The following is a 21,746-nucleotide window of genomic DNA, read 5'->3' on the forward strand; positions in this document are numbered from 1 at the left end:
TGGGGTGCCACAAACCACTGCTATATAAGATAGTGAACTTAATCGATAAATGTTGTGTGTGTTCTGACCAACCATTCCCGTCTCTCTCCCTCTTTTTGGTTGTCCCTATTCCTTGAGACACAATATTGAAATCAGGCCAATTAATAACACTACAGTGACCTCAAGTTGTCAAGTGAAAGAAAGAGTTGCACGTCTGTTGCATTAAATCAAAAGCAAGAAATGACTAGGCTTAGTGTGAAAGAAATGTCGAAGGCTGAGATAGGCCGAAAGCTAGGTCTCTTGCACCAAACAATTAGCCAAGTTGTGAGTGCAAAGGAAAAATTCTTAAAGGAAATTGAAAATACTACTCCAGTGAACACATGAAAGATAAAGTGAAACAACCTCATTGCTGATATGGAGAAAGTTTTAGTGGCCTGGATAGAAGACCAAACCAGCCACAGGCATTTCCTTAAGCAAAAGCCAAATCCAGAGCCAGGACCTAACTCTCTTCTTCAATTCTTGGAAGGCTGAGAGGTGAAAAGTCTGAAGCTGGCAGAGACTGGTTCATGAGATTTAGGAAAAAACACAACAGAAAAGTGCGAGGTGAGCAGCAAGTGCAGAGGGAGCAGCAGCCACCAGCCCAGAACTAGCTAAGATAATTTATGAAGGTGGCTACACACTAAACAACAGGTTTTCAATGTAGACAAAACAGACTTATACTGGAAGAAGGTGCCATCCAGAGACTTTCATAGTTAGAGAGGAAAACTCAATGCCTGGCTTCAAAGCTTCAAAGGAAAGGCTGACTTTCTTGTTAGGGGTTAAAGCAGCTGCTCACTTTAAGTTGAAGCCAATACTCACTTATACTGAAAATCACAGGCTATTAAAAGAATTATACTAAATCTACTCTGCCTGTGCTCTGTAAATGGAACAACAAAGCCTGGATGACAGGACATCCGTTTGCAACCTAACTGTGTGCTGAATACTTTAAGCCCAATATTGAGACCTACTGCTCAGAATAAAAGATTCCTTTCAAAATATTACTGCTCACTGACAATGCACCTGGTCACTCGAGAACTCTGATGGAGATGGATGAGATGAATGTCGTTTTCATGCCGACAAACACAACAGCCATTCTGCAGCCCATGGCTCAAGGAGTCATTTCGACTTTCAAGTCTTCTTATTTAAGAACTACATTTCCTAAGGCTATAGCTGCTATAGACAGTGATTTCTCTGATGGATCTGGGCTAAGTGAACTGGAAACCTTCTGGAAAGGATTCACTATTCCAGATGCCATTAAGAACACTCGTGATTCATGGGGAGAGGTCAAACATCAACATTAACAGGACTTTGGAAGAAGCTGATTGCAATCCTCGTGGAAGACTTCAGTGCAGGAAGTCACTGTAGATGTGGTAGAAACAGCAAGAGAACTAGAAGTGGAGCCTGAAGATATGACTGAACTACTGCAATCTCATGATAAATCTTTAACAGATGAGCAGTTGCTAAAGTATTTTTCTTGAGATGGAATCCACTCCTGGTGAAAATGCTGTGAAGACTATTGAAATGACAACAAAGAATTTAGACTATTACATAAACTCAGTTGAGAAAGCAGCGGCAGGGTTTAAGAGCACTGACTTCAATTTTGAAAGTTTTACTGTGGATAAAAGGCTATCCAACAGCATTGCATGTTACAGAGAAATCGTTTATGAAAGGAAGAGTCAGTCAATGCGGCAAACTTCATCGTTCTCTTAGTTTCAGAAAACCCTCCAACAGCAAAAAGATTATGACTTGCTGAAGGCTCAGATGATGGTCAGCATTTTTTACCAATAAAGTATTTTTTAATTAAAGTGTGTAAATTATTTTTTAGACATAATGCTATTGCACATTTAACAGACTACATATAGTATAGTATAAACGTAACTTTTATATGCACTGGGAAACCGAAACATTTGTGACTCACTTTACTGAGATATTTGCTTCATTATGGTGGTCTGGTACCAAACTCACACCATCTCCAAGGTATGTCTGTACTGTACTCACCCTTCTTCTTGTGACGTGTTGGTGGAACCATACCATAAACAAGATGGCTGTTGCCCACACTGATTGTTGCTAGAACACGGGCAGGTAATTTTTGCTTTTGAAAGCGTGTGGGTTCTTTGCTCTGTATGCTAGCTACACCTGGCTTTATCATATGCCCTAAAGTGTTACCACATACATAATACCAGAGTTAATCTGTCCTTCCATGTTTTACGTCCTGATGCTTCCTCTGCGTTTTTATAAATGTAGGTTTTATTGGGCATCTTCTTCCAGAAGAGCCCAATTTCAACACAACTGAAGACTTGCTTTGGATGGTATTAACTTCTTCAACTCTAACAGAAATGTGGCAGCAGCTTCTTCATAGGCAGATGTAGCCTCTCCAGTAATTTTTACATTTTTCAGTCCAAACCTATTCCTGAATCTGTGTAACCATCCCTTACTTGCAGTAAATGGCTTGGTGCCACTCATTTCACGGGGTCCCTGGATGAACTCTTTATTATAGGCTTAGTGCCTTCTGGCTCAACACATTGCCATTAATTGGAATATGTTTTCTGTTCACGTCTTCCACCCACAAATGTAATTAATGCCTTTTCCATCTTAACTAAACACTTAATTATGCACTGTGGCTGTAACTTTTGCAGTTTGAGGTATGATAGCAAAACTAGCACACATTTCTTTTTCCTTCTTCACAATTTCACGGAGAAATTTCTTATCACAGATCTTAGCAACTTCAGCACACAATTTTTTTTCTTTCCTTATTAAGATGAGAACATCCAACTTTTCACTTGAAGGAAGTACTTGACAGCTTCTCTTCGGCATATCTGAATTGCCAGCATCACTGCTCTTGCACTTCGGGGCCATTATTAAGTCAAATCAGGGCTACCTGACCACCAGCACTGCGATACCAGGACAGTCGATCTGATAACTTAGAGGGTGTCAAAATGACTAACGGGAGGGCAGCCTCTATAGTGCGGATAATGCAGAACAAAGTGATAACACGTCCTGGGTGGGACAGCTAGAGATTTCATCATGCTGCTCAGAGTGGCATGCAATTTAAAACTTATGAATTGCTTATTTCTAGAATTTTCCACTTAGCATTTTTGGACTTCAATTGACCACAGGTAACTGAAACTGCAGACAGTGAAACCACGAGATAAGGGGGGAGTATTCTTATTTAATACTATGTGCTGAGGTTTACTAAATGGCAGGTCTGTGCTAGGCAGCTTTGACACAAAAGAAAATAAAACAAGGTCCCAGTCTTCAAGCAACTTATTCTGCTAAACTGTAAATTCCAGTAAGATAGAGGTTATATTAGTTTTGTTCACCACTGTAGCCACATCATAGCCCAACATACAGTAGGTACTTAAATGTTTATCAGACATATGTTATACCTGAAGGACACACAGATATGGAAATAATTAAATTTGTCTGGGAAAGGAGTCCTTTAGACAGAGAGAGGAACAAAATTCTAAGTAGAGAACAGAGTGAACAAAAGTATGGAAGCATAAAAGAACACACATTATTTAGAACAATAAGTAGGCCAGTGTTGGAACAAGGGAGAAAGTAGTAAAAGTTGAGGCTGAAAAAAAAGCTTGGAACTCAACAGTAAAGACCATCGTAAGACTTGCAAATCAGCTTAGACTTTACTCTGTAGGGAGCAGAGACTCCTCAAATCTGAGTCTATAGAAGGGAGACATAGAAGCAAGAACAACTAGAAAGCTACTGTAGGAGTTGAGAAAGGAGAGGAGGACCCTCATACGGCAGCAACAGTGAGAATAAGGAGGAAAAGGTGGAGTGGAACAATGCAGCTTCCACTCCACCATGCTACTGAAGCAAGCCTCTCAAACATCAACAATAAAATCAGATTTCAGGGATATTCCTGAATGAAGGTATCTCTTTTGAAATATAAGACAATGGTGAGAACACTTTGGTATAGTGGAACAAGCAATAAACTGAGGGTCAGAAGCTTGGGTTCCAGTTCCCAGTTTTCCGCTTACTAATAACAACCATGTGACTGAGGAGTGTCACGAGGGAGGGTGCGCTTGGGTTACAGATACATAAACCACAGGGTTCTCAGGAAGATTTAAAAAGAGCAACACACTTTTAAAACTAAAACACTACATTAATATAAAACAAAACATTACCATTATACACAGAACTATCCATTTCTATTTGAGCCCAAAACTGTAAAATATACACAGGCAGTAGTGCTATTTTATTCTCATCCCCAGTGTGTGTCTTTGTTAGGAACAATGCAGCTTCCACTCCACTATGCTACTGAAGCAAACCTCTCAAACATCAACAATAAAATCACGGATTGCAGAAAAAACTGGCCTTCTATTTTAAGAGATGTAAGCTGAGGTGTTTAGTTGTAATTTACTTTCAAATTCTTCAGCAAAAAAAAAAAAAAGAGACGAAAAGAAAAAATTAAGCAAATGAAGGGAGTGATGTAAAACATTATGCTAAACCTAGGTGATAATGGGTATATTATACCATGCTGTCTACTTTTTCTGTTGGCATTTTTCATAACGAACAGAAAAGCGAGGGTGAAGACGAATAGGCAAAAAGAAAAAAAGATTTTATGTAAAATATTACTGGGTTATGAATTTATCCTTTTTTATGTCTTTTAGAAGAGCTGAACGTAAGTTTTAAAATTTTTGTTTTACAGAGTTATCCAGCAATTCCATTCCTAGGTATATACCCAAGAGAAATGAAAACACACATCTGTACAAAACTTGTACACGAATGTACATAGCAGCTAATAGCAGCTATTTTGAATACCATATTTCCCCGAAAATAAGACGTAGCTGGACAATCAGCTCTAATGCATCTTCCGGGTCTTATATTAATTTTTGCTCCAGAAGATGCATTAGAGCTGATTGTCCAGCTACGTCTTATTTTTGGGGTAACATGGTAATAGCCAAAAAGTGGAAACAACCAAATGTTCATCAACTGCTAAATGGATGAAGAAAACATGGTATAACCATAAAATGGAATATAATTCAACAAAAATGGGAATGAAATACTGGTACATGCTACAACATGGATGAACCTTAAAAACACTAAATAAAAGATAATAGTCACAAAAATCATATTTGACTCCATTTATATGTACTGTCTGGAAAAGACAAATCCAGAGGCAAAAAGAAGATTAGTGGTTACCTAGGCTGGAGGTAGTGTGGAATGGGAGTTACTGCTAATAGGTACAGGATTTCTTTTTACGGTGAAGAAAATGGTCTAAAATTGATTGTGATGATGGTTCACAACTCTGTGAATATACTAAAAATCACCAAATTTTGTACTTTAAATGGGTAAAACTGGTAGGTGAATTTTATCTCAATCAAGCTATTTTAAAAAAAAGTCAGCAGGAATCTAGCCATGAAGTTCAATAATCTTTCTGTCTTGCTTTCCACATTCTGCAGCAGCTGATACAGCTAAACCACTTCTTAGATCCCTCTGAGCTGTAAAAATCTACTTCCCGATTCTTCATCCTGCTGACTGCTTCTGACTCCTTCTCCTCCTATACCCTCCCCTCCTCCCACCTCTTGGTCCCACAAGGATCCAAAAGTTCTGTTCTTTGCCATCCTTTCCTTCTCTACTGTCCCATGTAGAGAAGGGCTTCAACTAAGACCAACCCCCACCACCTTGACCCCCAACCTCCATTCCCAATCCTTTTCCCAACTATTTCTACCACCAGCAGAATATCTTCCAGAAACACAAAAATCCCATTATTTCTCAAATTTAACTCATGAAAGTAGTATTCACTTACTGAGAGTTTACTAGGTTGCACTGTGCTCAGCACTTTACTGAGTCTCATGCATGCATCCTCACAACAAATCTAGAGGATAGTTTTATCTATTTTACAGCTGAGAAAACTAAAGCTTAAAGAAATTTAGGGTTAACCGATTTTCTTACCACAAGATTAGCTTTCTCTTTTAACTTATCAGCTTCCCTACCAATCTCCGCTCCTTCTGTGTCTCTTTTCTATTAGTAATATCACTGTAGTGTAAGTTTAAACCCTTATCTTTATTTCCTTTCTCTTACTTCTCACATTCCACGGTTGCCAAGGTTGCTTAGTTCTATCTATTCTCTATTCCTATTGCCATTATGATAGCATAGAAGAGGACTTCACCAGCCCTGGATGACTGTCATAATCCACTGGCACTGAAAGATACCTCAGTATCTGTTCTAGTCCAAACAACCGGTAAAAAAAAGTTCTGATCATATCTCTCCTATTATACTCAAATCAAAGTTCATTTATAAAGTTCTGATTCTAAAGATTATTTGTTTATCATTAATGAAACTGGTTTTTAATATGGGTACCTTATGAAATAAACTAAACCCTACTTCATCTTCTAAAAGAAGAGATTCTTTTTTCTCACAGACTTACCTTTTGCTGGGTCACCCAGAGTGGTAATAGCACTGCTGCCAATATAGAGTCCCCGCTGACATGCCAACTTTGCCTTTAAACAAAAGAAAGTACCTTGCTTATTACATCAGTCTTGGGAGAGTTAATTAAATATCACTATACTCTATAAACTTTCAAATAAATTAAGAATCCATATACTATATGTATTCATGGCACAAAGCAAGCTTATGTGAGACAATTGTGTTCTGGTTAATAGTTGAAAGTTTTTCATGAAATGTTACCATTTCTGTTAACAAAAACGTCAACAGCAAAACCAAATTAAACAAGATCACAGATAAGTCCTCTCTTAAAGATTAATTTTCCAATTATAGCTTTGGAATCACTAAATTTGAAAATATCTTACCCCATATGTCTTCTGTAGTATGAATCCATAACATACCTTACTTGAAAGTAGATGATTAAGAAAATATATAAACTTACAGTATTACTATGTGTCTTTGACCCTGTTTCCCCGAAAACAAGACCTAGCCAGTCAGTCAGCTCTAATGTGTCTTTTGGAGCAAAAATTAATATAAGACCCAGTCCTATATTGTATTATATAAGATCCAGTCTTATTTTACTATATATTTTACTCTTATTTTACTGTAAGACCAGGTCTTATATAATACAATATAGGACTGGGTCTTATATTAATTTTTGCTCCAAAAGACACATTAGAGCTGACTGACTGGCTAGGTCTTATTTTCGGGGAAATACGGTAATATTAATCATTTTAAAAATAAGCCTACCTTTGTTCTTTAAAAATCATTAACCAAACCAAGATATTACCTTTAAATCATGTTAAATTGCATCTAGATGCCATACACATCTTTGGAGACATAGCCTGCACAGTTTCCTTCTCCCACAAGTTAGGTACAAGCAACAATATAGATGTTCAATCTTCAAAGACAGGCATGAAACAATTCCAAGTAACTAGAATGCTGTAAGTGTTCATCTTATCCCAAAACCATGGAATTTAAACTTGAAAAACCTCCACAAGGGACAGACAGTATCTATGTAAATAATGATACAGAATGGACAAATATCCATTCACTCCATCAAAAGGCATTACTGGTATTTAAGAATCTAAATGTCACCACGAGCTTACAAATGCACTTAAGGTAAAACTAAAAAGGACCTATAAAAAGCTGTAGAAATCACATCTCTTTCATAACTAGCTTTCACTGTCATTTGCACTGCCACCAAACTAAGTAACAAAAAACACTGATGAACAGTAATCTTACAATTCTTACATAACTGAAATACCAATATTTAAGTTTAATGATATCTTTAGTTTTGTACATTAATATCACAAAATTAATTTTCTACAACCTAATTCCCTTACCTGCTTTTCAGTTTCAAACAGAAGAAACCCGTAAGTTTCTTGAAGTTCTTCCTGAGTATAGTTACTTGCTTTCTTTTCTTGGTAAAAAGTTTTATACTGTGTAAAGAGAGAATGACCAAATGCTATAAACATGTTATTTCTGCCCTGCAAATTAATTTTTTAAAATGCATCATCTGAATTCCTCCTGCTAAAAGACTAACAAAATTTATCATTTTTCTATTCCCTAGGATATATTATTATTACCCTCCAACTGACTATTTCCAAGGATCTTTTATCTGAAAAGTGATAGTTTAAAAGAACTAGGCTTATTTACCCAAAATGATGGGTCTATTTCTTTAAAGCTAAAATAAAACTAACACACAGTGCCACAGTATGCACCAACCACCTCACCTCATTTAAGAAAATGTCATTTTTCACCAAAGTCACTTGACTGTACTGAAAACCATGCTCAGATGCAGAGTCCAAGTAAGAAGTATGGAGAATTGAAACTGCCCTCTGGAAGAGAGAGTCTGAATTCAAGGACACTGTTTCAAAAACTGTAAAACACAAACAAAAATAATGCAACTGTTTAAGATAACTGAAGGATGGAGGTTTTTGGCACACTAAATATCCCTGAACACCTCATCTACTTCCTTCCTATGTAAGACTTTCACAAAGTGTTTTGGCTGTCATATCTGTACTATCTTAACTTAAAAGAGCTCTCATGTAAAGAAAATAATCTAAATGGATTACAACTGAGGGTGAATTATTTTAATACAAGAGTAAAATATACCCTGCCAGATCCCTTATGCCTTATAGTTTAAAACTGTTACAACTGCAGTTGGTAAAAGAAGATCTAACTGTATTGTCAAGTTAACGGTTAGCAATCACTTAGACCAATGTTTCTTATCTTTATGATTTTTTAAACCTATACCATATTTTAATAAACTTTCCCTTCCCATCTTCTCATCAAATCCCCAAGTAAGTCTATTACATTCCTTTTAAGAAGCCTACTATTACATACTCAGCAAACACATTAGAAATCATTGGATCTTTGGGGTTTCCTCACCAGCTCAGATGTGTCTACTGAACTTTACTTCTTATGGGTTGTATTATAAAATCATATTTTTCATTTTACAAAAACTTTATTATTTTTTCAAAGTGCTTTTTTCAAACCATACCCATGTGCTTGCTATCCCACAGATTCTGATATGTATGTCCCACGAGAGGTGTATTTCGTAATTGAGTATTGCTTACTCGATCCAATAATTCTCTTGATTGAGCCTTGGTGCCTTTTGATTTTGCAAGTCTTCACTTTGGCAAGAACTGAGCCTAATGAATTCTTGTAACGTTTAACCATTTGATTTGTTTGATTTGTTAACCATTCCATTTGTATACTCTTTACTTTCTTTAACAAGGTATGTGTGGGGGGTACAAACTTGTTAATAGTTTATAAATAATAAAGAGAATGGAATAATTTCTACAGCACTGGAAGTTTTACTCATAGAGTACAAATAAGTACATTAATACAGCTTCCTACTCTTACAAGAATTCTGCAAATTACATTAGGGTTCAAAAGTTACAGGAAAAATAGCATTTTAATTAAAATTAACTTATGAACAACAGGTAAGAAAAAAGGAAGCTACACTATCACAGAAATGAAAACAAACATTTCAGTAAAATTAATTTGGACTAAACCATCCTAACACTTCAATTATATGAAAGTAGTTTAAAAATGCAAAACTTCCTAGAACCAATGATGAAAGATTATAAATAGGAAGGAAGAGGATGAAATATTTAAGAATATTCTGAAGTTGGTACATCTGATTCATATCAATTGTTTTACTTTTTCTCCATTTCACTTTCTCCTTCAGTATTAGTATACTAATGCTGTACAAAATAAGGATATTCTAAAGAGATTAAAATAGCAAGACACTCGTGATAATAACTAAAATTATGGCTTTTCTTTAGCTGCATACTCAAAACAAACTCGGAAGCCTATGTACTTGCAAATTCATCTTACAAATAATCTACACTGCTAGCTCAAATACAAATCAGGATTCTTTCAAAAATTATAATTCTGGAAACCTTGTATTTAATGTTTTTAAAAAGGCAATATAATAAAAAAATCTGTGTACTCTGAGGCTCAATATTTAAGAAATATATTGCTTACAGTGAAATATAAATGGTGTCACAGCTTTAGAAATGAACTGTCTCTGTTTATCAACTTCTCCAAAATCTGTAAGATGTTAATAGGTAGGCACAGATTTTAAGTTTCAGAAGTACTAAATACTACATATATCCCGATGTTTGAGTGTCAATGAATAAAATACTGAAAACTGTAAAAAACAGTGCAACTAAAATAAAAGCCTATCTCACATAGTGTTTCCCAAATACATGTGGTCAGAGAATACTTAATTTACACCAGTGTGTAGAATATTGTTCCCAATAAAGCTATTAATAAATGATTTAAAATAAACAAGGAGAAACAGTAGGAAATAAATTACTTTGTACTTACATATTTTTATTTGTAAAATTATGTATTTATGGTTAAAAATGCTTCCCCTTTAGGTCAGCATTCTCCAAATAATAATATATTTATAAAAGTAATCATTTTACAGTTAGAAGGAAAAGCATGTCAAAAGCCAAGTTGTTAGAAAATCACCGTAAATCTTGACTCTTTCATGACTTCATAACAGATGACTATTACATCAATTATACTCTCAAGAAAGCACAAGTTTCCTACTCTATAAATAAGTAGATGAGCATTTTATTGAGAAATTATTTGACATTGTCTCTTCTTACACAATATACTTTCATTTACGAGTCTAACTAGTAGACAACAATATGAGCACCAAATAAGTGAATGACCTCATTTTTGCTGAGCAATGCATGTGTTTTATTTATACATTCAAGGTTATGAGAAAATTAGGAGAACGAAGAGGGGACTATTCCACAAAGAAACCTAAAACAACATCTAAGAAAGTAACTTGAAAAGTACCTGACTCTAAAGTGGAAATAATGTTCCTTAGGGCTTACGTGATCAATAGAGAGCACACAGAGAAAATTTAAGTTCAATCACAATAGCTCTATACAAACTGAGTTAGTATGCTTTCCTGTAGCACCTGGTTTTGGGCACATTGCTCTATTTGTGAATTAAATCTGAAAAGTCAAGTCAAGCTTGACACAGGGTGGATTCTGCTCAAAGCACCCTGCACTAACTCCCCTTCTTCAAAAACCGTCACAGAGACAGTGAGTTTCTGGTTTTGGACACTTCTGTTTTAAATTTCTTTTTTTTCTTTCCCCTTCCCCCCCACCCATCTCCCCCCCCCCCCCCCCCCGCCATTGTTTCTCAGTAGGACACAGCTCCCTGGCCCATGCTGGTATTATGAGCCTTCCCACCTGCCACCCCCCCACCCCCCGCCCGCCCACAGTCAGTCACCAGTCTTCGGTTGGCTCACAGAAGCTCTCACCGGCTGCCAGCCACTCACACTGGCGCACGCTGGCCACTGGCTGCTCGTGGTGGCACACAGTAGCCAACGGCAGCTCACACCAACTTCGGGGCAGCCCAGCTCCAGGGAGAGCAGTTCACAACCTTAACTATAGATGGCACAGCTCTCTGGCCCATGTGGGAATCGAACTAGAGACCTCAGCATTAGGAGCATGGTGCTCCAACCACCTGAGCCACTGGGCCGGCCCTGTTTTAAATTTCTAATAAAAGGGATCAGAAAATAGTAAATCAACTTCTGATGCTACGCCACAGGTATCTCTTTTCATTCTATAAGCATCTGATCTGTAAGCAAATAATGACAACGACGGAGATGTCACAGAACTCTGACAAAAATTGGCCACTTCTACATCTTCCCAGAACTTCATGACCATATCTCCTATTTGCGCACTAAGAGGTAGCACTCACCAAAGATGGAAACACTCAGAACCCAACAACACCTGCCGTTCAAGGCCCTTATTTGGGTTCCCTACAGGCAGACTCAAGCTACATCTATCATACTACCTATGTCACAGTCCTATCTGTGACGTTATACCTCACTCGTCTAGTCTAAGTAGGCCATGTGATAGCTGCTGAAGGAACAGCCCATTCCTTAATCATCTAACCCTAAAATGCATTACCATTACTTTTAACATATTAAATAATTGCCAGTTTAAGATAAATACAACTTTTTTAGAACACAATTTGGCAGGATTTAACAAAAACTGAAATGTGCATACTGAATAACCATTCCATTTCTGGGAATCTGTTCCTCAGAAATACGAGTGTAAGTGCACAGGATATATGTATGTACAAGGGTGTTCCATGCACCAGAATTTGTAATAGCAAAAAACACTGGCGATAACCTCAATTGTCATCAACAGGGAATGCATTGGAACTACTAACGTAAATCTGTACATACTAACATATAAAGATATCTATTATATTCTATCGAGTAAATAACATACATTATATAATGTCATTTTGGTTAAAAAAACACATTCTGGTTTGTGTTTGAAAATGTAGATAAAAATCTAGAAAGATGGGAAACCAAATTGTTAAGTGTTTAAACCAATGGTTATTGAGACTGGGAAGTGGGTAAGAGAGAAACTTACACTTTTTACTTTATATATATTACTACAATTTAGGTTTTTCCTATATAAGCATGTGTTACTTCTATCTTAAAATATCTCAATTCAGATTCAAGTAAAATGAACCATAATTTCAAAGAAATACAAATAGAGAAACGTGACAATTTTCCTTAAACAAGTATCTTTTCTGATACTTGTTTGAAAACTTAATCACCTACCAACTAATGATTATAAGAAATTTAGCTAATGGAAAATTTTTTTAAAGTCCTTTCATTTTATATGATTAAAATTTTTTAAATTAGCTTTTCGGCTGGAACCACCATCTTACATTAATTGTTCAAAATGACCAACACAGGGAAAGAGGAAAGGCCCCTGCTGTATGATCTCTAGGCCTTTTAGAAAACATGGAGTTATTCTTTTGGCTGCATACACGCATCTCTACAAGAAAGGTGATATTGTAGACATCAAGGGAATGAGCACTGTTTGAAAAGAATGCCCCACAAATGTTCCCGTGGCAAAACTGGAAGGGTCTATGTTACCCAGCACGTGGCCGGCACTATTTTACACAAACAAGTTAAGGGCAAGATTCTTGCCAAGAGAATTAATGTACGTACTGAGCATATTAAGCACTTTAAGAGCCGAGACAGCTTCCTGAAACAGGTGACAGAAAATATCAGAAAAAGAAGAAAGCCAAAGACAAAGGCACCTGGCTTCAACTGAAACGCCAGCCTGCCTCGCGCAGAGAAGCCCCTTTGTGAGAACCAACAGAAAGGAGCCTGAGCTGCTGGAACCCATTCCCTGTGAATTCACGGCATGATAGGGATAAAACATAAAAGACCTGCACTGTTAAAAAAATTTTTTTTAAAAATATATACTGGTCTACTTTGGATTCATTGGTAATAACTTATAGCATTTAGTTTAATACCCACTCTTTTCTGATATGAACCCTGCCTTGGTCTTCTCTAAGAGAGAAGGTAGCTGGGAGGGTGGTCTTAATTCACTTTTACCAAGTATACCCCCAGAATTCTTGACCTAGTCCTGTTCTCTGTTAATGTCATAAATGCTAAAAAGAAAAAAAAAATTACATCATAAAGTGAATAGCTCTTTTTATGGTATATCTACTATATAAACAAATGTTCACTGAGCATCTAATCTGCATTAGGTATAATTCTGTAACGTTTACCTCCTTTAACAACTACACGGCTAAGGGCTAAATTTGCTCTATAAGCAGTAACACAGAGAAAAAAACAATTTTCCTCCAATATTCTTTAAGCTCTAAGGAAAATTTTGTTCACAGAAGTAAATTATGCTAATATGAATCACTTTTGCCTCACTGCAAGAAAAAAAACTTTCAAAAATGAAGAGTGGAGATTATAGAAACATCCATGTTCTACTGGTTAGAAATAACAAAATCAGATAGAACATAAATAAAATCTCTCCCCACACCCAAATTAGTTGTATATGATTCATTCATTCATTAAACAAACTATTAGTGGCAATTATTATCTATCCAGGACTACACTATACCCTGGATTTATTAGACAAATACGAATCTCTACAATGAAAGCTCTTAGACTGGAAAAGGAACACATGCCTGTCAAGAAACCAGTACAGCAAATGTGTAGGGGAACCTAGAAATAACGAGTGCATAATGGTACAAACAACCAATGTCACCGAGACGGGGATATGTCAAGAAAGGTTTCATAGAGGCATTGATACTTGAAAATGTGAGTAGTATTCAAATTGATAAACCAAAAAAGGGCACTATTGTGTGTTTTCTAGGCAATGAAAGTACTAGGAGCAAATGCAGAGGCTTCCAGATACACATAAAGAACTGCAATTCGTTTATATTTAACGGATTCAATATGCTGTAAAAAATGGCACGTGTAGTTTTATAACAGTACAACTCTTTTTTCAAAAAGGATTTGAGGCAGAATTATGTAGATATATTCAAGATTCTTTAGAAAAATTAGCAATATTGATGATATTCATTCAGGAAGCAAGTAGGTTGTTTATGTGAAGAGGGGAGAACTGAGAATCAGGAGACCAGGACCCCAGTGCAGGCCTATCACTAACTTGTCCTGAGACCTTAGTGTGACGATGACATTGACTTGACTGCCTTCCCAATTATCACACCTTTTTCTTCCCTTTGCCCAATTTTGTTTAGGTATTGGATGATCCCAGGCTTCCGGAGAGGCTTGGGAGCAGGGTGGTGGTTGTGGGGTGTGTATCTTACTTACTCTAAACTCACATGGTAGTTTTACTCTTTGGTTAGTGACTGTTTTAGGAATAAACAGGTGACTCAATTCTGGCCAATGTGATGTGAATGGACTCTACAAAGAGAATTCTGGAAAAGGTTTCTTACAAAAGAACAGGAGGAAAAGATGTACTCTTCCTGCCTCCATCTTTTTCTAGCCTTAGGGCCTTGTCGGAAGATGTGTTTACGGCCTGGACCTCCCTGCAACCAAGATGAGACTCAGCAGCCAACGCACTAAGGATGGACCCAAACAGAAAGAACCCAGATCCTTGATGACGACCTTGAACTGGTGAATGAACTAACCTGGAGCGTCCGGCTTCTGGGTCTTTTAATATGTGAATAAATGTCCCTTGTTGTTTAAGTCACTTTTATTGGCAGCTGACAGCACATTAACTATGGACTTCGTTAAGTTACTTATTCTAAGGCCTCAGTTAGTCGTAATTATCTCTCTAAGGCTCCTTTCAGTTCTAACACCGAGACGCTACAAACTGCCTTACAGAAGGCCTGTCACGTATGAGGCATTGTGCATTGCACTAGATAATTTATCAAATTCCTTTTTTATGTGTTGCCATACAGAAACATATATCACCCTAGTATTTATCAGAAGTTAACATAACTTCTGTGAAAACTTGAAACTTAAAAATATAAGGTATTTAAAGCCTCTGACTGCTTGATTCCCATGTACTCAATAAACCTTATCTCCCTCCCAGGCACAACGGCAAAATACCCTTGACTCAGATCACTATTCATGTAATGTCCATCATTAGTTATATATAGTCCGATTTTCACACCCCTCCCCCACTTGACGTCTAAATTTTCCCCATATTTAAAGCCTAGCCCAAGATCTAGTTTCTCCGATGTCTTAAGATTTTTCCAGCTCACATTAATCATCACAGCGTTCCACAGTTATTTACCACAGCCCTGTTACATGTAGAGCTCTAAATGGAGATGGAGATTATAGAAGAAAACTGAAAGAGCGGCTACCTATCGAAAAGGGTGGTCTTTAACATTTAGGTCATAATTTCAGAATATGTGTCACACAGTTATGTTCAGGAGAATCTCCTCTTCAGACTGAAGGGAGGGAGTAGAACAAGTGATTAAGGGCATGAACTCTGGAATCAAAAGCTTGGTAAGGCTAGATTTTGAAGCCAGGTCTTTCTAGCTTTGTGACTTTGATAAAGCTTTTTAAACCTTCTTCCCCTTCTTTTTAAAAATAAATGTCAACAAAGCATATACACTAAATAAAAAGCCAAATACCACTAGGCTTATCAGTCGCAGCCTCCACCTTCCCAGGGAGCCCCTATTTTCATTCCTCTTAAGCAACCACTTTCAACTTTAGCTGTATCTTCTGGTATAACACCATGCTTCTAAATAAAATACCTGTATAAACTTTAGATATTCCTTTAATGAAAAAATACCTACACACACACACACTTCTTCCTGTCCTCTCAGTTGTATCACTATTTTTGTTCTATTAGTATTTGATGTTTCACTAAATTGAATGCACTAATCGTGCCTGAGCCACAATTTCTTTTCTTACACCATGTTTTATTTTTCGGAATTTCAAATTGCCTCTGCTTAATTTTCAGTTACCAATCATTATTTTCACCTAAAAATGTACTTAGAGATCTAAAAATATCCTCTGAATAGACAGATACATCAAGCGTTTTTGGAGACCTCCTTCGCGAAGCCGTGTCGTCCAGCTTCAGTCTGGACTTGTGCTCTAACACTACTTGCCTAGCTAGTGCCCTTGCTGGGAGATGAGGAGATACAACACTGATCTATAGATGTTCAACACAATCCGTGTGTGCAGAGACTGATAACACGATTCTAAAACTTGTATGGGAATTCAAAGGATTTAGAAAAGCCAAAACAATTCTGGAAAAGAAGAACAAAGTTGAAGGACTCAAAATCTGATTTCTGAGTTGCTACGTATTAAAATAGTCAAAACTATGGTGTTGATGTAAACAAGTACAGATCAACAGAACAGCACAGAGTTCAGATACTTGATTTTCAGCAACACTGCCAATATAATTCAATAGGGAAAAACACATTTTTACAACAAATTGTGCTATAACAACCAACATAGAAAAAATCCATAAACCTCAACCCTACTTCAAACCATAAGATTAAACTTGAAATGAATCACAGACCTAAACACAAAAGCTAAAACTATATAAAGTTACTAGAAAAAGATCATAGGAAAAAAAATCTTCTTGACTGTGGGGCATGTAAAGATTTCTGAGGGCATAAAAATCAGTTACCATAAAAGAAAAACTGATACATTAAACTTCACAAAAATTACACCTTCTGATCTTCAAAAGACATCATTAAGAAGCTGAATATATTTCAGAAGAACTTCTGTCCAGAATATACAAAGAAGTCTTAGACACACCTCACAGAAGACATACTAATGATAAATACATGGGGAAATGGTCAACATTACTATTAGTTATCAGGGAAGTGCTAATTAAAACCACAATAAAATTCTAGTCACCCACTAGAATGGCTAAAATTAAAAAGAATATGCTAAGTATTGACAAAGATTAGGAACAACTGAAACTCTAATACATTCCTGGTAGAAATATAAAACTATATAGCCAATTGGGAAAATAGTTTTGCAGTCTCTCATAAAGTTAAAGATACACTTACTATATGACCCAGCAATTCTATTCCTAGATATTTACAAGAGAAATGAAACACATGTCCACAAAAAGATCTATACATGAATGTTCAGGGCAGCATTATTCATCGTAGGCTAAAAACAGGAAATGACCTAAGTGTTTATCAACAGGTGAATGGATAAACAAACTATGGTATATTCATACAATATAATAGCACACATCAATGAAAAAGAAAAACTAATACATGCCTGAACCTCAAAAACATTAAACTGGGCAAAAAACGTCAGACATAAAAGGGTACACACTGCAGGATTCCATTTATATGAAGTTCTAGAACTGACAAAAATAATCTGTAATGATAAAAATCATACCAATGGTTGCCTGAGGTAGAGGGTAATAGGGAAACTGATCACAAGTGAGGTTGGCACAAGCGAACTTTCTGGGGTGACAGAAATAGCCTCTATTTTTATTGGTATGGTGATTACAGAGTGCATGCATTTACCAAAATTCACTTAACTATATACTTAAAATGTGTTCAGTACTAAATATTGATCCTGTACAAAACACCAGCTCTGACCAAAATCCAGTAAAATTACAATGCAACTATAAAAGGTTAATCTCAAGAGCCCATGTTTGGAAATTTAAAATAAAAAAAACCTATTTATAAATAATCCATAAGTTAAATGTTATAAAATTTAAAAGGGTTTGAACTGAATGACAATGAAAACACCACCTATCTAATCTTAGATGCATCTAAAATACAAGGAAACTTAGTTTTAAATGTACATATTAGAGAAGAACATTTGAAAATCAATGAACTAAAGAGTCAATTCAAGAACTTAGAAAGAGAAACAGTAAATTCAAAGATAATAAGGAAAGGAAATAGAAAAAAGAAGAACAGAGCAGGAAAAAATGAAGATTAGTTCTTTGGGAAGAAAAAAAGATACATCACCAAATTAATTTTCTTAAAAAGGCGTACAGGGGCTCCACTCCAGACCTACTAAGTCAAAAACTCTAGGGGGGAGGCCCAACAATCTGTGTTTTAACAAGTTCTCATAATTCTGATGCATATTCAAAAAAAAAAAAATCTCCATGTATATTGATTTTAAAATCGTTTTAAAAAGGTACACACAGAACAATTCCATTTTTGTTTAAGAATGTGAATAAGTGTGTATGTATGCACAGAAAAAAATGTGTAGAATGATACATGTAAAATATTAAAAGCTGTTATTTCTGATAAAAAAGGCACATAGAACAACATTAGTAATAAAAGGGTACAAGTTATACATACTATAAAAATGAAAAAATAGAAAAAAATTTATGACAAAAATTGAAATTATAGACAAAATGAGAGAATTCCCTAGAAATAATGTAACACCGAAACCTAAGAAACACAGGAGACCAGAATATACCTATAACTATTAAATAATTGATAGTTGTTTAACTGTTATAGGCATATGTCAGGTACAGAAGTTTTCCACATAAAAGTCTTCCTCAAAAACAGAAAACGAGAAAATCTTCTCAAATTATAAGGAAAATAAACCAGAAAAGGAGTTATGAAAGAAAATTTTAAGGCAACATCACCAACAAAAATAGATGCAAAAATCTTAATGGAAAACAGAAAACCTACACTAGCAATACATACCAGGGATGCCCAAAAAATGTATATACATCGGTATATATTTTGTTCATTGATTTTCAAATGTTCTTCTCTAATATGTACATTTAAAACTAAGTTTCCTTGTAAGTATTTTAGATGCATCTAAGATTAGATAGGTGGTGTTTTCATTGTCATTCAGTTCAAACCCTTTTAAATTTTATTATAACATTTAACTTATGGATTATGGAAATACATTATAGAAAAGAAAATATGTATACATGATTTTGGCACCCTCTGTAGATAACATAAAACAACAGATCAAGTAAGGCTTATGCCAGGAACTCAAGGAAGGCTTAACATTACAAAATCTATTTAGGTAATTCACCACACTAACAGATTAAAGAAAAACTTATTACCTAGTGGTATAGAAAAAGCACTTCATAAAATTCAACAGCCACTTGTGATTAAAAAGAAAATGTTTAATAAATTACTTTGCATAATAAAAGGATATATAGAAAATAGCCTGTATATATAATGGTGGAGCCTAAAAAGTATTCCCTTTAAAATTAGGAAAACAATGACCCCTAGTAATACCTTATAATTAATTCTAGAATTTCGGTGGTCAATTCCTTGGCTAAAGTTTCCCTTCTCATTTACTGATCAACTGGACTTTGTCTTCTAGTTGTTTCAAGACAGGCTCACATAAAAGACAGCAGAGGCCCTGAATGTTCAAAATTACTTGTCAATAGTCATTATATCCACAGGACAGGTTGTCAGGACAAAAAAAAAAAAAAAAAAATCACTGGCTCACACTTTCTTTCTTGAGTAGCTTGCATGTGATGTGGGTCATCTACTGTTTTCTGTTCTGCCACAAACCTGATTTTCCTTCCCTTATAATACGACCTTTTGCCAGTCCAAAGTTTTTACTAGAATGTCTCAGTGCTGGGCCAATTTTCCTTGGAACATGATGCAACCTTTCAATGGGTAGATTCAAATCTTTTCTTTTTTAATTTAAGGAAAACAGTTGAATTATACTTTAAAATATTTGTTTATTGCACTGTTTTGATTTTCTTTTGGAGGGGCTCCAGCTTTGCATATTTTGGATCTCTTTTGGCTGTCTTCTACATAGCCTGTCATTATTTACTTTTTTTTTTTAAACTAACGTTCTTGTGGTGACAATGGTTAGTTACATAGGTTTCAGGTGTACAGTTCTATAACACGTCATCTATATATCACAGTGTGTGTTTACTACCCAGCGTCAGTTCTCCGTCCATCACCATATATTTGATCCCTTTCACCAATATTGTTTTCTTTTATTCACTTTTCTCATGTCTATCATTTTTCATTTTTAAAATAGTGGTAAAATATACGTAAGACTTCATTTCTACCTTTATGTCCTTTGCCATGGTGCCTTGTCTCCCAGGTGTACGTCATAATATCCGCTCTGTTTCTAAAATGGTTTGATCTTTTTCTTCCATATCTCTTCTCTGGTTCTGGGACTGAATAGGTTGCTGGAGATTTCTGAGCCATGCCTCCTCTGCACAACTCTACCTTTCCACAACTCTACCTTTCCAATAGTTCCAAGAGAACTATTGGAACTTCCTATTTCAGTTTTCCGATAGCACTTAGGAGTATAATTAGTATGTTATTATCCTAAATTTGTTCAAAATGTAGTTTGAGAGGTACCCTCCCCCGATTTTTATGTTCATAAGTAGAAAGATTAAGAACTCATCTGGTCTTGTTCCTTTTGGAGCTATCCATTCAGTCTGGTGGTTTTGTTTTGTTCTCTAGTTTTGTCAGGGCACCAGCTAGACCCTTTAAACCTAGAAAATCACACCCATCAGTTCTGGGATATAGACAATAGTTTCCTCCCACTGTATTAGATGAAGGACCTCCTTGACTGGTCCTCCGATTTTCTTACTTTCTCACTCTATTTTCTAATTCTGGCGTTGTTCCATTTTTTGAGAGTTTTTCAGCCTTACTAGCCAATCCTTGCATTAAAATTTTGTTTTTTAAATTTCTGTTCTCACAGAGCTCTTTCCTGTTTTCTGAATAATTTCTCTTTTAAAAATGGAATCTCTTTCATGAATGTTATATCATCTCTTTTGTCTGTAAAGATACTATAGTTTTATTTTGTTGAAGATTTTTCTGTGACCTGCAGTGTACCTATTTCTATCAATCTTTATTTCCTACTTGCTTATTTCTGTTTGGTCTCTGCTCTGTTAGAGACTTCACAGAATGGCTGGTGACCCTTGGTTGTCCATTTCTGTTTAAGTGTGGGCACTTAACACTGACTGCAGTTTCACGCATGAACAGTGCTTCCTGACCAGCAGCCTTCACTCCTCTCAGGTTGATGTGAGGGTGATACAGCTGTTTCATCAGGTGAACTCCTAAAGTCCGTCCCTGTTAAATATTTTGCCATGGATTGATCGGTTTCCACAGAAAAGAATTCTTTAATATCTTGTTTTGGGGGGAGCATAAGCTTGACTATTAGTTCTGGGAGCCTCACAGAAAGACAGCTCTGATCCCACTGTTCAGTATGTTGACTTTCACTTAATCCTCATTTTCTTTTAGGTGCTTCATCCCGACCTCAGCGGTCTAGACCCTGCCTAGTTAACGTCTCCTGACTGTAAACCTTTCACTCTTCTGTAAGGGCAGAAGCGAGGTAGTTATATGGACGTATGTATGGAATGAAGAAGGGGATCAGAACATCAAAATTATAAAAAAATCATCTTATCCACCCTTCTATTTCCACTCCACCCTGTATTGTTGCCTTGAAAAGTACTCAGTACCTCCAAATCCTGAGCCATTTCCAGATTCTGTGGTGGGAATCAGCTTGCTTCTTGTTGGCTTACCTCTCCTCAGCCTTCAGTATTCTCTAATCTACTAAGTCATTTACAATTTGACCACCTTCTTTCGCGTTTCCTAAACACTGATTTCAC

The 21,746-nt window shown here is 36.1% G+C and overlaps 1 protein-coding gene across 6 annotated transcripts in view; it reads right to left on the reverse strand.

Moving 5' to 3' along the window:
* The window catches only part of TASOR2 (transcription activation suppressor family member 2), an 81,540-nt gene that overhangs the window by 49,336 nt on the left and 10,458 nt on the right, over positions 1-21,746 (reverse strand). For 3 of the 6 annotated variants that reach the window (XM_081044639.1, XM_081044640.1, XM_081044637.1), the window contains exons 1-4: positions 9,003-9,181; positions 8,157-8,302; positions 7,767-7,862; positions 6,404-6,476 (exon numbers count right to left, since the gene is read on the reverse strand). In XM_081044639.1, coding sequence (XP_080900765.1) covers positions 6,404-6,476; positions 7,767-7,862; positions 8,157-8,302; positions 9,003-9,135 — 448 coding nt within the window. In that variant the 5' untranslated portion in view covers positions 9,136-9,181. Of the gene's footprint in view, positions 1-6,403; positions 6,477-7,766; positions 7,863-8,156; positions 8,303-9,002; positions 9,182-21,746 lie in introns of those variants that run through there. The other 3 variants (XM_081044642.1, XM_081044638.1, XM_081044641.1) reach the window with 1 other exon arrangement.

The sequence above is a fragment of the Rhinolophus hipposideros genome, assembly GCF_964194185.1.
Source record: "Rhinolophus hipposideros genome assembly, chromosome: 1".
In the NCBI taxonomy this organism is placed as follows: domain Eukaryota; kingdom Metazoa; phylum Chordata; class Mammalia; order Chiroptera; family Rhinolophidae; genus Rhinolophus; species Rhinolophus hipposideros.